The sequence below is a fragment of the Fusarium vanettenii genome (assembly GCF_000151355.1).
Source record: "Fusarium vanettenii 77-13-4 chromosome 10 genomic scaffold NECHAsca_14_chr10_3_0, whole genome shotgun sequence".
Lineage (NCBI taxonomy): Eukaryota > Fungi > Ascomycota > Sordariomycetes > Hypocreales > Nectriaceae > Fusarium > Fusarium vanettenii.
In genome coordinates, this window is record NW_003315871.1 from 36,062 (window position 1) to 52,512 (window position 16,451).

The following is a 16,451-nucleotide window of genomic DNA, read 5'->3' on the forward strand; positions in this document are numbered from 1 at the left end:
TGAGTCGAAAGCATGTCGAGTCTGCTTCCTCGATCAACAAGAGGTACAAGTATGAAAGGTCAAGTCTAACTTCCCACAAGACTCAGGCGGTTCAATGACATTGGATTAAGATTATCTTGATTTGGAACTACTATAGGCAAAGGATCTTAGCGTCTGATTGCATCACTTGATGCAGCAATTCACCGTGCAGATACACAGCTACTACAACCAAACACTCGAGACAACAGGCAGGTGGAAGTACATGACGCCGCCTAATTCAGGAAGCAAAGCCTACCACGACTTCCTCTGAGCGATGAAGGGTGAAGAAATGCCCAACAAACCAGCCAAGTAATCGCCATGTCCAAGTCCACCATGTGCGGTGAATCGTAGAAGGGTCGCACTGTTTCGGCTTCGCTGTCAAGGGATTCTCCCTGCCACTAAAGTCAGTAAAGTCCCCAGCCTGCAGACCTTACCAATTGACGTGTTTCCAGCTACATCTCGATGGGATGTTTCAAGGGAGGTCCGGTGTTTGTCAAGATCCAGCCCAGGAATGCTTCAGCGGGCCTCGGTGACGTAGAGTTGTTGAGAAACCCACGGGCATAACAATAACGAACTCGCTCCTATCGCATTTTACCCTCACCGACGAATGACTCCAGCTATGGCGTTGTTCAAAAGTATTTTAAGGTTGCATGGCGTCAAGTTGATTACAGCGATAGGTGATTGATTGGCGATGGGCGACATATTTACGGGTATGTCTGAGACAAAAAGAGGATGTCAGTCAAGGCGAGCAGGGCATCATCCAGAGCCAGAACCCGCTCAGGGTTGCGCCGCCGCGACGACTCGCACAGAGCCCATTTTTGTGTGTTTTGAAGACGGCACAGGGGGTTGCGAGTAACGGAAACCGCATTCGATGTATGTTGTGTTTATAGATCCACGGGATTCACCGATGAGGCCGACGTCGACATCTGGTTGATGCTGTGCTGCCAATGCTATCAAGTAGTCGTCGATAGACGCGATGGATGACTGATGAAGTGTTTGATTTTGCAATGATCCGGAAGCTGCCAAATGTGGTCCTTCTGTGACCTCGTCGCCGCAAGACTGACCAGCAACAAGAAACTCAAGTGACGCAGGCCGAGTACCCATTTTTTGATTCCAATCCCTTAACTGTCGCAATCACACGAAACTCCTGTGTAAGCAGAGCTTGATTTTAGATCTGCTGTCGTCCATGGAAGGAAAAGAAAAACGAAAAACAGTGAAACAGAAGAAAGCGCACGAGCAAAACACTGAGGTTAGGAGAGGTAAGGAGAGGAGTCGTGACTCCGACGACTGATCGATCAGTCAGGCAATAGTAAAGGCCGGTGATGCGATCACTGGATGTTGCGGTCGGGGGCGCCTGGCAGGATTAGCGGAGACATACAAGGCAGCACTCAGTAGTAGCCCGAACCTCCATAGGCGTCGCGCGTCTCGGAACGAGAGGCAGACTCGCTGTAGCCGGCAGCTCCAGCGCTGGCAGCTGGGTCTCGAGTTCGGGGGGCGTCGCGGTCGCCTTGGCGGTCGTATCGCTCACGTTCGTAGCCACCTGAGGAGCCGCCGGCAGGAGCACCACCACGGGGGCCGTAGCGATCCCGATCCTCGCGGCCGGCATAGCGGTCCCGGCCATAGCCCTCATCGCGCTCGCGGCGCTCATAGCCGCGGTCGTAGTCACGGCCGCCATAACCACCGGCACGGTCTTCGTAGCGTCGCTCTTCACGGTAGCCACGGTCGTAGTCACGACCGCCGTAGTTGCCGCCGCCGCTACGCTCTTCGTATCGTCGCTCGTAGTTGCGCTCGTAACCACGGTAGCGGTACTGGTCGTCGCGGCCGTAGCCGCCGCCGCCACCGTAGCCACCACGTCGGCGGTCGTCGTATCGAGGACGAGGCTCTGGTGTCAAGTCAACAGAATGCAACGAAAGGTAGATAGGCAATGTTACGAACCTCGCTTAGGGGGGCCAAAGTACTTGCCGGGAGTCGGGGTGCGAGGACGAGCTCGACGGGCCTTCTCAATGCTCAATGTTCGGCCCTCGATCTGCTCGCCCTGGAGGCCTTCCTTGGCAGCCTCGGCCTGCTCGGAGGTGACCATCTTGACAAATCCGAAACCACGGGATTCCTTGGTGTGAGGGTCGCGCATGATCTGGCACTTCTCGACATCGCCATACTTCTCAAACATCTTGGAGACCTCGGCCTCGGTGAGCTTGGGGTGGATGCCGGTAACGAAGAGGTTAGAGCCAGGGTTTACAGCACCATCATCATCGTCTCGGGGAGCGGAAACATCCTTCATGTTGCTGTGAGAAAAAAGTACTGTCAGCAGGCGTCGATGTGTTGGCCGAGAGGAGCGCGGGAACTAACCTGTCGCCATGGCCGCCGGGCGATGCAGAGCGACGGCGGCTTCCCTCGTTGTCGTCACGGGGACGGGGCGAAGCGCTTCGGTTGTCGCGCTCGTAGCGAGGTGCCTCATCTGAATTTTGGGTCAGTTATTTGTGAGTCATGGCGAAGCTAGTTGATCGATGAGATGTGTGGAGGGATCGAAATGATGGGCGATGGGTGGCGGTGATGCAAGATGGGCAAGCGACGGTTGTGTGGTGCGGACGCGTCGCCGCAACGCGCCGCAGGGACGGCAACGAACCTTCGTATCGATCGCCATTAGCAGCCTCGTAGTCCATAGCGGTGGTAGCCATCTCGACAGATGTTCTTGAAGATGAACCAGGTAGAAGATCGAGCCGAATATGGGTTAGGTGCGGTGGCTGACGATAGCTCAATCGCAAGCTGTGTGGTGGGAGTGAGGTTGAAAGAAGAAGGGAGAAAAAAAAAGTCGGCGCTGGGGAGAAGGGGAAAAGGAACGGCTCGGGAAGGTGCAGCAAGCCTAATATTAAAGTGTGTGAGCGCGCGGTAACAAAGAAGCTCGCCGATTGCTTTCTAAATGAGCGGGCGCGCTGTGAGAACAAAGAAAACCTGAAAGGCACACAGTTAAGGGCCAGGTGATGATGGATGGCGAAGAGAAAGCTCGAAATGGGGCATGGGGGAAGAGGATGAAGCGTTGGATGATGACGGCCGCCTGGGGAAACAGGCAGACAACTGGCGAATTATTTCGTTGGTGCCGTCAGCGAGGCGACTCTGTAATGGTACCTGAGGATAGGTGGGGGCTGCACTGCACTGTAGGTACCAGCTACGCAGGAGATGCTCAGGCCTGACCCGCATGGTGTCTCCAGTCAACACAGGTGCTAGGGCCAGCCAATCGTCAGTACTGTGGCTAGTGCCAAGGTGGCTGTGCCACTTTGTAACCCGGCTACGAGCTTCCATGCTATGGGTTGACTGGCAGACTGGTTGATGACTGCCTCGAATTCTACATCACTCAGCTTTGGTCTAAAGCCTATCATTGACCCATTCCTGATGGATTCCCTCTTTGTTTCGCATACTAATCTGCGTATGGGTGTGCTTGTCTCTGGTTCCTTCACACCGTTGTTAGCTTGTTAACTCACAGATCGCTCATGGTGTTGGACGTTTTGAACCAGAACATAACATCCTACTAATCTTCGCCTTCACATCCGAACCCGCAATCTCGGTAAAGCGAAAGAAGTTAAGAGTGACCACACGGACGTCACAGCGTACACACCAGGAGAGAGGACAACGTGAATTCAACCAGGTCGTCTTTGTGTCGGCTTCCATAGAACTCGTTATGCCTACCCTAGAGAGACACAGTTATTAGCCTAATATCAACTACCTAGACCATAAGGGAAACGGGACAGTGATAACAAGTTGCGAATCACCTCACAAATATATATGATCTACCTACCAAATAGCCAAATATTGTCGTCAAGTACTGCAGCATATGGGTTTAGGTACCTCCTGCCTAGACCAGGAACCGTCATCCAGCTAGCCACGAGCTAGGGGCAGACCAACCGTTTCCTTCAATATCGCCGATGAGAACAACCATGTGCAGTATGCGACGGAGACCGGTAATGCGTCCATATTATCCATCGTCTATCCCCCAATCAACCTTCATTTATTCCTGCGGGGGTGGCAGCTCGGGTACCAAGGGCCCGACCCACGAATCCCCGGCCGCATATAAGACCGAATAGAGCGAAGCCATCCCGCACATCTCGCCTCCTACTTTGACTACCAACGAGCGTATTTTACAAGCACACCGCAACTCTCAACGGTACCGTACTCCACGTCACTCTTAGGGAAGGTCTATGCAATCACTGGCGGAGCCAGTGGAATTGGTCTTGCAACGGCTAAGATCCTCGCACAACGAGGTGCTACTGTGAGCATCGCTGACATCGACCCCGATGCCCGAGAGAGCGCAGCTTCGTACTTTAAAAAGCAAGGGACCCCTTTCTCAACCACTCGGGTTGATATATCTCAGCGAGCCGAGGTCGAAGACTGGCTAGATGACACTATCAAAAAGTACGGAAGACTTGACGGCGCAGCCAACGTGGCTGGTGTCATTGGCAAGCATCACGGCGTTCGACCTGTATCCGACCTTGAGGACGACGAGTGGCACAAGATCATCAACATAAACCTGACTGGAACAATGTATTGCCTGCGAGCGCAGCTGCGCAGGATAGTGGACAGAGGATCAATTGTCAATGTCTCATCTATCCACGGTACCAAGGGTACGCCATACCAGTTGCTACACAACACCTGTCCCCTCCTGACTTAGAGTGAACAGGATTCGCCAAGCATGGCGCCTACGATGCCAGCAAGCACGGCGTAATTGGGTTGACAAGGGCCGCTGCAAAGGAGAATGGTCACAGGGAAGTGCGCGTCAACGCTGTCGCCCCAGGTGCTATCTATACACCATTGATGAAGAAGGCCTGGGACATCCACAGTCGACCAGATGACGCTGCGTTCGACGAGCCGAGCGCTTTCCAGCGCCAAGGAACCCCGGAGGAATGCGCTAATGTCATAGCCTTCCTCCTTGGCCCGGAGAGCACATTTGTGAGCGGGAGTGTGTATGAAGTAGACGGAGCCTGGCTCTGAACGGCCTTGATGGAAGCCACGTCCTGACACCTTCACGATAGTCCTGGGAAAAGCTGGCGTCGTGGGCAGGAGAATGACGTATCGAGCCTGATTGGAATATCGGCAACGGAATATCGAGTATCGGGTTGCGCTTACCACACATCCTCAGGATCAACCACATGGTTCTCTCCGTCATCCCGAATGTGTTGATGGTCCTTGTCTCGCTTCATCGGCTTGCGCATGTCGAAGGCATCCTCGCTCGACTGGGTAGGGTCAGTCGCATGGTCACCATAATAGTCCCTGACCACGCGGAAAACACTATAGCCCAGACTTTTGTAAAGCTTGATGGCGCGCTCATTGCTTCTCCGGACGAATAGATCCACGAACCAGGCGTTTTCTGCGTCAGCCGCAACTTCCAACTGGTCGGTCAAAATCTTGGCAATGCCAGATCTTCGCGCCTCTGGGGCAACAGTGAGGGCCGTTATGTGGGCGTGCCACGGTAGGTAATGCTCGGAGAATTTGTAGGCGTCTGGCGAGGATTCAACCTTTCCCATGACTGGAAATCAAGATTAGCATCAAGCTAGCGATCTAAGACGCCCAAGAGCAATCCCACTGTATCCGACGATATTCCCATCAATGTCCTCGCAAACCTGGAAGAGTGACGGCCATTTTGCATGATATTGAAGATAGAAGTTGAGCTCGTATGTTTCGGTAAGCGGATCGAGGTTGCACTTTGAGAACTTGTTCACGTCGTCGGGTCGAAATCGGCGAAATGTAGCCATTTTGACAGGGGAGGAGTTGCCGTTTGTGACCAACCCTGCAGGCTCCCAAGCAACTTAGTGGGTGTAGGTAGGAACAGTATGCGCTTCGGCAATGTATAGGCTGTTGGAAAGCTGAGCCTCGTGCCTTCGTGTTGCTGTAAGATGGGAGTGGAAAGAAAAGCTGCCCCGCGAAAGTGCTAGGGAGCTATTTTGTGTCATGTGGCGGTGCGGCTAGAGCTCGCATTAAAGCCACAATGAACAGGGGCATTCAGGGAACAGGCTCATGGCAACCTAGCCAAAGCCGATACCTGGGTTTCAAGTCCCTGCACTTCTAGTTCACACAGTTAATGTACCTTTTCGTCATGTATGTTGACGCTAAAAGGGGCCCACCACCCGTTTTCGCTTGCCAGCATCACGCCGCCACGACAACGTTGAGCGCCTCAGTCATTGTGTCAATGGCATGAAGGGGCATATCATATCACCCTTCTTATGATCTTTCCACGTGTCGACACATACAAGTTCTTCTGACTTAACTCCTAGGCTGGGGAGATCGGGTACTTTTTAATCTCCCGGAAGCCCGGTCTTTTCGCTCCCCCGTCCTTTGTGTACTGTTGGCCGCCATTTTGGTGCCATCAATAGTTAGTACCTAATAAAGGGTCCCTGGTCGCCCAAGCCAATATCATTTCGAGCAACGCCGACTCTCCCTCCCTCGACACCCCCATTTCGAAAGGAGACCATCCACCCCGCGGCATAGATACACGAACGAACGCTGCGAACGAACCTCATCGAGTCGATCCCGAACAGCCATTGCAGCAATACCGTCCGCCTCTATCCGCCTTCCAGACCGCATCTATCGTATTCAGCAGGACAGTCACAAGCTTGCGAGGTTAGACCATCCAGGTCCAGGGAAGCAACATCCGCATTTCCTGGCTCCGACATACGAAAATGCCATCCTCACCGCATACGCCGAGGCACTCTCGGAACTCGTCCGCTTTCGATAGCTTCTCGGGCTCCCCACAAGCTCGGCGGCTCTCCAGATCGTCAGCACAGGACCCCTCAACTTCATTCCGGAACAGCTTCAATCAGCAGGATGCTCTGGAGCTGAACGGGAATGGCATGGGTAACCTGGCGGACGAACTGGCGGACGCCTTTTCGGACTCAGGAGACGAAGGTGACTACATCGATGGAGATGGTGATAGTGAGATGCTTGGCCTGGAGGGAGATGAGGTCCAGCATGGGCATTCGATTGAGGAGGAAGAGGAGAAGGCGGGCGCTAGTAGTCCAACAAAGCAGAACGGCGACAGATTAAAAGCTGCGAACCTGACGATTCTCTCTCCACGCCGGAAACACCAACGACAGTCGAGCAATTACGATGGCAGTGAGTACGGATCCGAGTCTGATTTGGACTCTCCTGGCATGCCGCCAGGACTGGTTGCCAAGATGGACGCTGTAGAGTCGCTGGCCCGGCGGGGGACAGAGAATTATGGTGGCCCAACAGACGACGTATTCAAGCGAGTCACAAATGCGTTGCGGGATCTCGGGTCCCAGTCCAGTGTGGAGGCCAGCGCTTCAAGGTTTGAAACACCATCTGATTGATCATGAGGAATCTGGCCAAGCTAACAGAGACGGCAGATTGATAACGGCTCATTCTGCGCTGACCACTCACCTGAACCATCAAACCCGTCAAATCCACAACCTCACATTTCCTCTATTATCGCCTCTTGTCGCACCCCCGGATCCCGAGACCATCGACGACTTGATCCCGCTGCTCTTATCGCTCTCCGACACGATGCCACGACCTTCGACATCGGCATTCAACTCGCTGACAGGCCTCCATTCAATCACCTCTGACCTGGTACAAACCTTGAATTATCTCTCCGACACACTGCACATGTCCCGGCAGACAACAACAACAGCAACAAGAAGGTTGAGGAGTGCAAAGGAGATCGTTGCTGAGATGAGGAGAGAAGAAGAGCTCAGGGAAGAAGGCGAGCGTTGGCTTACGAGGGGTAACTGGGGGGAGCGACTGGAGAAGAGAGAGTGCGCAGGCGTATGCGGAGAAGTGATCGGCGGATTCGAAGAGGTCTGCAACGGATGGCGGGAGAGATTGCTGGCGCAAGCAGAAGCACAGGCCTAGGTGACGGAATGAGTTGAGGGACTCGTATTAGGCGGTGCAGGACATCACCCGTGGCCAATAGTGCCCCATCATTATCTGGTTTTCTTTGTCTATGGGGAGATACCTGATATCATCCTTTTCGTTTCTTTTTGCTTTTCTTGCACACAACCCCTTGCGATTTCTTTTGTCTATTTCTGGGGCGGCTTGATCACATGCTGGAGAGAACAAAGCCACAGCGAGGCATGGATGTATGTTGGGAGGATGACCCTACAACTATAGATAGATAGAAGTAGCTCTTGTTTAGAGACATCGTCAAAGAACGAGCACAAGAACGAATTATGACTGGATAATCCTGTGTGTCTGATACGCATAAGTGAGCGAGCGAACGAGCCGAAAGGCAGACTCACGTCCGGACTCGACAATGCAGGGCAACACGGCCTGCAGGTGGTCGAGTTCATTGGACACGTGTGTGAGGCCATCGTATCGCGACCTGCTGCTCCTCTGTTATTGCAGCCGTGTTCTCCCCGGGCCACAGTCTGGTAGGTAGATTCGAGGCCACTTGTAAGCGGCCGCAGGCCAGGTTCCTTGTCCTGCGGCCCAAAACCTGGCCAAAACATGCACTGGAATTCAGGTGGGGGAGACAAAAAGGGGGCAGTGAGGGGGAAGACGCGCGCGACTGAGACGCGTTGAGTGGCGTTTCGTCGCCCGTTAACGCGACCCTCACAATTCCCGTCTCCAGGACCTCGTGTTTGGGACAGTGCCATTTCCAGTGTCACTGTGCAGGCTGAGCACGGCTGGTGTGGCTGGGGAGGCAGATTACAACAGACACTGTGCGCGATGGCCGGCTCGTCCCGATTGGCTGCTGACACGCTGGGTTGAGTCTCCACGCCAGGGAGTTTGAGTTGACAGGCCAGCGAGAAGGGACACCAAAACAAGCGACTGGATGACTGGCAGCTGGATAACCAATCGAGTCTGACGGCCTGGCTTGGGTGGGAGGGGTGAGGCTTTGTTTCTGCCGCACCACGTACCGCGCATCACGTTTACCCTTACGCGCGTGTCCTTGCCCGCAGCGCAGACCAACATCTTATCCACTGGCGAATGCATCATCACACCAGACTCGCAGCAGTCCAAATACGCAGGACGGCTGCCCTTGGGCACGCTCAGGCACGCACCGACGTCCGCACATTGGCGCTCACATATTGACGATTTCACATCGCGTTGACGACAGGGCAGGGCTGCGGCTGCGGGTTGAGAATCTGAGCTAGCTGCGGAACGTCCCGCTACTGTTTGATAAGGCGTTGCTGGCCAGTCTTGTCAGGAAAGGGATTGGAGGCATCCTTGGCCCGAGACTGGTTCTCACGCTGGTACAGAGGTAGGAGATGAGAAGGAAGAATAGCAACGAGACGAAAGTCTTGGGGAACGTAGATGACGCTGGCCATGTCTGGACTGAATCACTTCAGATAAATAGGATTGAAAGGGCGAATCGCTGATTTGTTAGGGTCATGTACATCGGACTGCCAAAAAAACACACACAAACGCGCACTTACACGACCACATACCAGGTTTGCATGGATGGATGCACAACTCACATCAAAAACAACAAATATGCACGCGGGCAATGCCACAAAATGGCGCGCAAGACACAACAAGCGGTGGACGGGACACTTGGCAGAACACTAAACCAACTGAGACTTGCTAAAATGCTATGGCCGGTGCCCGTATTTATTTGTTATGGGAATAATAAATAGACGTCCACACCATCTATCTATCTGAAGCCATGCTTTCTTGGGAGCCGTCATTGACCATGACGCCGCTCCAGTAAGCAGACAGTGTGCCCTGTTCCATGTGCGTGCTCACGTCGGCAGCTACCGAGCTCTTGGACGCGGGAACTACCTCTAAATGGAAGTCGGCAGTAGAAAGGCAGAGACCGCGACCAAGCAGGTAGGGGTCTAACGGGAGCTGAAGTGCGGGAAAAACCGAGAACCCGTCAATCGGTCCATGTTTGCAACGGGTTTGGGAGAAGCATTGGATGGGAGGCAGAGAGGGAGGATAGGATAGGTGCATGCATCAGGTACAACCAGAATGAGCAAAACAATGAAAGGTTTGACACACAATGCTGGATGCAAACCAAATTATCCAGCCCCTCGATTCCCCTTCAATGCCATTCTCAGGCTCGATTCATGGAACAACAGGGGATCACGGTCCTCTATTATTGTGGTGGTTGTTGTTATTGACCCGCGCGTTTCCTGGCCGTCCGCGGTCTTCCTTGTCAGAGCCCGCCCGGGCGCAGGGGGGTCCCATCCTGGCGTTTCGGACTGCTGATTGGCCACGCGCCTGTTAGCGCGCCCTTCTGAGTCCTAGGTCAACCTCCCTCCAGCAGCAACATCCCTCACGAACCTGAGCCCGCGACCCTCTTTCCCGCCACCCCCAGCGCTCCTCTCAGCGTAAACCCGGCAAAGCCCAGTACCGCACCCGCCCACCTCGACCTCTATCCTGCTACTTGGATCTCGCACATCACGTCTCGCATCGCCAGCTGCCGCGTCTTGCATCGCCACGAGCTTCCCCTCTCTAGGTTATTCTTCTTCTCATCGCGGCTTCGGATTCTCTGCTGCGTATTTCATCTCTTGTCGACTACAACCACTTGGCCAAACGAGCGCCCTCAGCCGAGCACCGTGCCCGACAACCCCCCCAGTTGCTGGGTCCTCGCGAGATCGAGACGATGCGATAGACGCCTTCCGAAAAACAAAGCCGAGATCTGCTGGACGGTGCTTGGGATTGCGCCCTCACCGTCTCGCCTGGACTCTCTCTCCGCCCTTGCCGCCTGTTGACCTCATCAATCAAGCGTCGCTTCGCTTGCCTGGCAATCCTCCGCTATCCTCTTGCGCCGTCACGACCCGTTCTCCCCACCGCTTCCCCCACGATCTCTTTAATTACCTACTAGGAGTCGCAACCCGACCGCGTCTCAATCATGGCGGCACTTCCTGGAGCTGCCGGCATCACTGCCTCGAGTCATCATCGCTCTAAGCGAGCCATGGACGAATCTAAAAGCCATGCCGCCGCTCCTCGCGCATCTACTCCTCCTCCCCGCTCAGATCGCGGTCGCTTGGAGCCCAGACAGACCCTCGACAATGGATCCAATCGTTCTCTTCGCAGCAACGCAAGGAAAAGCGACGCTACCCGTGCGAGCCCGTTTGATGTCGACGCCGTCGACAACGCTTTGTTACGCGAGTTCCAACGACCACAGCGAGAGAGCACACCGGGGGCTAGTCCTCATCGTAAGCGGCAGCGGATAAACGGTGATCGGTTGGTCAACCATGCAATGCATCAACGTCGTCCCTTGCTTACCCTTCTGTAGATTCATCCCGACTCGTTCCGGCCAAGACCTGCAAGCTAGCTTCAGTCTACTTCATGAGGATGGATCACCTGCTACCCCTTCGAAACAAAAGAAGCGTACTCCTCACGGTGAACTTCACTTCCAAAAGAGTATGAACCCCTCCTATAGCTTCGTAAGTGCTTGATATACTGACAACTATTATAGCTGAGGAGGCAAACCGTACCTTCTCACACCTGCTTCGTGCCGAGCTCTTTGAGAACTCCGTACCCCAAGCAGCAACCCCAACTCTCTCCCCGAACCAAGCTCTCCCCACAACCTCTCACATCCCCGCCAACGATGGCACTCGGGCTCACACACCTCCCACTAATGCCACCGCGCCTTCATTGCCATCTTCATTAACGCCGTCAACACCTCATAAGAATCTCTTCTCATACATGTCACCACGCCAGCACAGCAACGTTGCTGGACATCCGACTCCCTCGAAGACACCACAAAGCCGCCACGGCCCCAATTTGGATACTCGAGCTGAGATATACAGCCTATCGCCAGTACGATTTGGTAGCCAACAGATGCTGCTCAGCCCCAGGCGCCAGCCAAGGGCTGTTAGCAAAGTGCCCTATAAGGTCCTTGACGCCCCCGAACTGGCCGATGATTTCTATTTGAACTTGGTGGATTGGGGGAGTGCAAACATTCTTGGTGTCGGCCTGGGTTCCAGTGTTTACATGTGGAACGCGCAAACCAGTAAGGTAAACAAACTTTGCACGTTGGAGGACGACACCGTGACAAGCGTGTCATGGATACAAAAGGGCACACACCTTGCTATAGGAACTGGCAAGGGTCTAGTGCAGATCTGGGATGCGGAAAAGGCACGAAGACTACGAACAATGACTGGCCACACAGCGCGTGTGGGATCCTTGGCTTGGAACACCCACATTCTTACCTCTGGATCGCGCGATCGACTCATCTATCACCGCGACGTGCGAGCTCCCGACCAGTGGCTGAGGAAACTTGTTGGTCATAAGCAAGAAGTTTGTGGCCTCAAGTGGAATTGTGAGGACGGGCAGCTGGCGAGTGGCGGTAACGACAACAAGCTCATGGTCTGGGATAAGCTCTCAGAAACACCGCTTTGGAAGTTTTCGGACCATACCGCAGCCGTCAAGGCTATCTCATGGTCTCCTCACCAGCGCGGCTTGCTCGCGTCTGGAGGTGGTACTGCTGATCGCCGCATCATCTTTCACGACACCGTCAAGGGATCTGTCATCAACGAGATTGACACAGGCAGCCAGGTCTGCAATATTGCTTGGTCAAAGAACTCCAACGAAATTGTCTCGACTCACGGCTACAGCCAGAACCAGATCGTTGTCTGGAAGTATCCTTCCATGACCCAGGTGGCCAGTCTGACAGGACACACCTATCGAGTGCTGTACCTGGCTATGAGCCCGGATGGCCGAACGATTGTGACTGGAGCTGGAGACGAGACTTTGAGATTCTGGTCGACATTTGGTCGGCGGCCAGGAACTCGAGAGGATGGTGACAACGGAGGTCGACTTGCTGACTGGGCTGTTATTCGATGAGCTTCTGTATTTGGAGGCAGTACATGTTTTCACTTGGTTGCCACACCATCGGATTTTCTGGCAGCTTGGATCCTTCATGTTGATGACGTGTCACCTGTACACTTGAACGGCCGATTTATTACATGCCGTCCATCTACAAAAAGTTTGGGCGTGAGAGCAAGTGGTTCTCAAAAGTCGCATCTCACGCATTATGGAAGAATACCCTGAGGGATATCGCATCATCTGCATTAAACGGCGTCGCATCTGGACTTTGGCTCTCCTCTGGCTTAACGGAGGGCTTCACGGTGGTGGTGTTGGTCGGGTTGCTTTGCTTGGGAACATTTTGGGACATTGGAAGGGGCAGGCAGGCGGATATGCCCCCTTGAATGAATGGACGGGTTTGATGAGGGATGATGATCTTGGGCGCATTGCTGGTCTGGCTGGCAAAGGCAGAGCAAAGCAAGCAAGCGAAACAAGCTCTGAAGTTACAGCAATTGCTTTTATCTGCACTTTTGTTGTTTGTCATTTGGCCTGCATAGCGCAAGGGGGCTGTTTAGCTAGGGCACAAAGATGCCACATGAATATAATGGACGGGTTGATACCCTTCCTTGAAGTTAAAGCGTCATCTTTGTCTATACATGCCGTGATGTACAAACAGATTCGACATATGAGTCTTGAAGAGGAGTTAGCTAATCAAAGGTCTTGGGGCAGAGCGTGATGGTCATAACACGACGTAGTTCTAGATCACATCACAACTTGTAAACTACCCGTGTCTGATCTCTGAGGTGTCTGCAAAACAAGGGGTATTCTCCGTGCATATTGGTTGTAATGAACGGTAGGTTCTCATCAACTAAATAACCAGCAAGACTTGAAACGCTCCATACACCTCCAGCCAAATAAAGTAACAAATAGCCAATCAATCATAATAAGCGCCCAAACATCATGCCAAGGGTGAGATTGCAGGAATCATCATAATAACAAGAACGTAACAAAGCCCAGAACATCGACCGCGTAGTCGTCTAGCAAAAGTTCAACATCAAGCGGCGGGTGTCTCACCCGACTTCCTCTCCCGAGTCGTGTCGTTACGCTCCCCATCAACTCCAGTACTGGTAGAGCCCCTTGTCTCATCGAGAAGAGGGATTTTATCCACGCTCACTGGCCGAGCGGCTTCATCTGTGGGTAGGGAGGTGTCGCCCAACATGTCCTTCTCACGAGCTACTTCGTTCGTCAATGGGATCTGGATGGTAGACGCGGAACCAGTCGCTCCTTTGTGAATCTGGCCAGGAGCAGAGGATCCTTCCGGCCGAGGCCCCAAAGGAGGTGACTGTGGCAGGTGTTCTGGCGAGTTCTGCCATTGAATCACCTCCGCCTTCATAGCCTCCAGTTCCTTCTGGAAACGAACACCAAATACGTCAATGTAGTATGTGGCACCGTTGTAGATACTCCATGTAAAGACAGCGAGGAGGAAGGCGGTGGAGGCCCAGCGGCTCAAGAACCAAAGAGGGCAAGGAAGCATGGTGAGAACGGCGTAAGAGTACTGAATCATCATGAAACAAGCTTCCTGCATGCGCTCAGGTCGTCCCAAAACCAACTTCCCGATCCATGTCTTGGAGTACGACTTTCGCAACCAAGTGAACGAAGTGGGTCGGCCAGCAGCAATCTTCTCCTTCCGACGGACCGTAATGAAGAAGTAGTACGAAAGCTGCCAGATAGTATACGGAATCGTGCTCCAAGCCAGCATGGAGACCACGTTGGCATATGCCGTGGGTGATCCTGGAGGCGAGGTTTTGACGGTCCAGATCGCCGGAAATCGTTCCCTCTGCATTTCCGGAGACAGCAGGTGGACGATGCAATGTAAAGTTGCACAAGGCATGATGTGGATGAAGAGCGAGGTGACCTTGTCGAAGCTGTGAAAGACGAGTGAGTTGCGCCACATGATGATAGCAACCGCATTGTTTCCAAACGCGAGGCAGTAAGAGGCAAGGAATAGTCGCTTCGAACCAGGGAAGACCCAAATGGAGAGGAAGAGCAGAAAGTTGACGAAGTAGCATAGATCGGCTAGGAAGTAGTGGTAGCCGCGGCGATGATAGGTGAAGTAGCGGATAGGCATAAAGTACAATAGTTGCACCGTGTACCACAGGTGGAAGTACTCTGGGAATCCGCCGATGAGGTATCCACTGACGAATATGTTCATGACGCCAAAGATGAAGGACACCTTTTCCCGAGCGCTGATAACCTTTGTGTCGTTCCAACGCTTTCCTAGCTTGTCGACACGGCGTTGCATCTGCTTGCGGTATCGATCGAGCTGCTCATCAGCCGAAGGAACGCGGCGCCGCCATTCCTCAACCATGCGATCACGAGCGAGCGCTGTCTTGGACTTGATGGCCTCTCTCGATCGCCTAACTTTGTCCGTCTGAGCAGAGATGCCCTTTTGCAGCTTCTCAAGCTGCTGGGGCAGCGCGAAGTTGTCGAGTAGATCGAGGACTGTCAATCGATCGAGAGGTGGCAGAGCATCCCAGTCTTCATGGTTAGAGCTGCTGCCAGAGAAGGATGGATTTCTCGAGTGAAGCGAGCTTCTGGGTGTCGTGGCACCTAGCATTGGTGTATCAAGTAGGGAAGAGTCGGCGGGTAAGGAGTTGGGAGAGGCAGGAGCTTCGGGTCCGGGGGTAAGGACGGGATCGCTATCAGTAGAGATGTTGTCGGATTTGAGGCCGTGGGAGGCACCCGAAGGTGCCTTGGTATCGTCATCCATGATGGCGTTCTTGGTTGACGTCGTGCTTGATCCGCGCGTCGAGGGTTGCCGTGTAGGTGGTAGCTAAGCTCCTAGCTATTGGAACGAACGTTAGCAATCATAAGTAACCAGCAGAAAGGCAGAATCAACGTTGCCAGGAACGAGGAGAAATACTCACAAGGCGAAGGATGCAGGGGCTGCTCTAGCACGGACGGGGAAGGACGGTGTAAGGGAGCGCAGCGCGAGTCCAAGTATTTATACAAGGCCAGCTGCACGACCTCCAAAGACAAGGGAGGGAGGGACCTGGCGGCTAGAAAGTCATTTGTGCTCTGCGCTCTGCGAGACCCTGAAGAAGCGGTGACTAGGAATGGAGAGGATGAATAAGACAGACGAAAAAGATAAAAGTGAGAAAAAAAAGAAAGGAAAGAACAAAGGGACAGAAAGTGAAGGGGAGCACCAGCGGTGACGGAACATCCACGTGGGATTGCCTGGATGTTCAAGTCCCCAACACCTCTCACCTCGAAGCTGGACCCCAGACCCGGGCTGCCTATGATGAAAGCGACGGGCTGAAAGCTTGCTGGGGTCAGTGTGGCACACACTGCCGGAAGAGCTGGGTACCTAGGTAGGTATGGAGTACTTGGTTGATCCGCAGTTCATTCTGGTCCAGATTTTTGCACGAAACACTTGTCTGGTATTAATATTTGTAGAACAGTATATCTTATATTAACTAGTCTACTTCTTGACGAATATTTCTTGTGCTGAAACTCCGAATTAAAGTCACTTCGTGGCTCCAGCTTCAGACGCCTCTGACTTCGTCAGTGCACTGGCACATGCATTTGCGCCACAACCTGGATATCAGCTTGGATCTTTCCATCGACTGGCGATCAAGGACCGTTTCAGGGCACAACTTTGCTGTCATCGTCCAGGCTGGAATCGCTTGCATCATACCTACTTGAGGCCACCAAGCAAAGCTTCGGGC

At 53.5% G+C, this 16,451-nt stretch overlaps 6 protein-coding genes across 6 annotated transcripts; 3 read left to right on the plus strand and 3 right to left on the minus strand.

Annotated features, from left to right (window-relative positions):
* Window positions 1-1,406: 1,406 nt before the first annotated feature.
* NECHADRAFT_72372 (uncharacterized protein) lies at window positions 1,407-2,786 on the minus strand (the record flags this gene model as incomplete). Its single annotated transcript, XM_003047678.1, has 4 exons — window positions 2,642-2,786; window positions 2,365-2,473; window positions 1,954-2,300; window positions 1,407-1,900 (listed from the first exon to the last, which is right to left on the minus strand). The coding sequence occupies exons 1-4, from the start codon at window positions 2,691-2,693 to the stop codon at window positions 1,407-1,409; spliced, it is 1,002 nt and encodes a 333-aa protein (XP_003047724.1). The 5' UTR covers window positions 2,694-2,786.
* Window positions 2,787-4,189: 1,403 nt separating this feature from the next.
* NECHADRAFT_50752 (uncharacterized protein) lies at window positions 4,190-4,998 on the plus strand (the record flags this gene model as incomplete). The annotated part of the gene is made up of 2 exons (XM_003047493.1): window positions 4,190-4,622; window positions 4,688-4,998. Coding segments are annotated over 2 exons (744 nt in total), but the record flags the coding sequence as incomplete, so codon positions are not given.
* Window positions 4,999-5,129: 131 nt separating this feature from the next.
* On the minus strand, window positions 5,130-5,759 carry NECHADRAFT_106426 (uncharacterized protein; the record flags this gene model as incomplete). The annotated part of the gene is made up of 2 exons (XM_003047679.1): window positions 5,130-5,533; window positions 5,591-5,759. The coding sequence occupies 2 exons, from the start codon at window positions 5,757-5,759 to the stop codon at window positions 5,130-5,132; spliced, it is 573 nt and encodes a 190-aa protein (XP_003047725.1).
* Window positions 5,760-6,683: 924 nt separating this feature from the next.
* NECHADRAFT_51031 (uncharacterized protein) lies at window positions 6,684-7,875 on the plus strand (the record flags this gene model as incomplete). Its single annotated transcript, XM_003047494.1, has 2 exons — window positions 6,684-7,312; window positions 7,371-7,875. The coding sequence occupies 2 exons, from the start codon at window positions 6,684-6,686 to the stop codon at window positions 7,873-7,875; spliced, it is 1,134 nt and encodes a 377-aa protein (XP_003047540.1).
* Window positions 7,876-10,885: 3,010 nt separating this feature from the next.
* Window positions 10,886-12,762, plus strand: NECHADRAFT_50794 (uncharacterized protein; the record flags this gene model as incomplete). The annotated part of the gene is made up of 3 exons (XM_003047495.1): window positions 10,886-11,157; window positions 11,210-11,337; window positions 11,393-12,762. The coding sequence occupies 3 exons, from the start codon at window positions 10,886-10,888 to the stop codon at window positions 12,760-12,762; spliced, it is 1,770 nt and encodes a 589-aa protein (XP_003047541.1).
* A 767-nt stretch (window positions 12,763-13,529) lies between these two features.
* On the minus strand, window positions 13,530-15,900 carry NECHADRAFT_64104 (uncharacterized protein). The gene is made up of 2 exons (XM_003047680.1): window positions 15,651-15,900; window positions 13,530-15,568 (listed from the first exon to the last, which is right to left on the minus strand). Exon 2 carries the CDS (start codon window positions 15,491-15,493, stop codon window positions 13,778-13,780), a length of 1,716 nt encoding a protein of 571 aa, XP_003047726.1. The 5' UTR covers window positions 15,494-15,568; window positions 15,651-15,900; the 3' UTR covers window positions 13,530-13,777.
* Window positions 15,901-16,451: the final 551 nt, after the last annotated feature.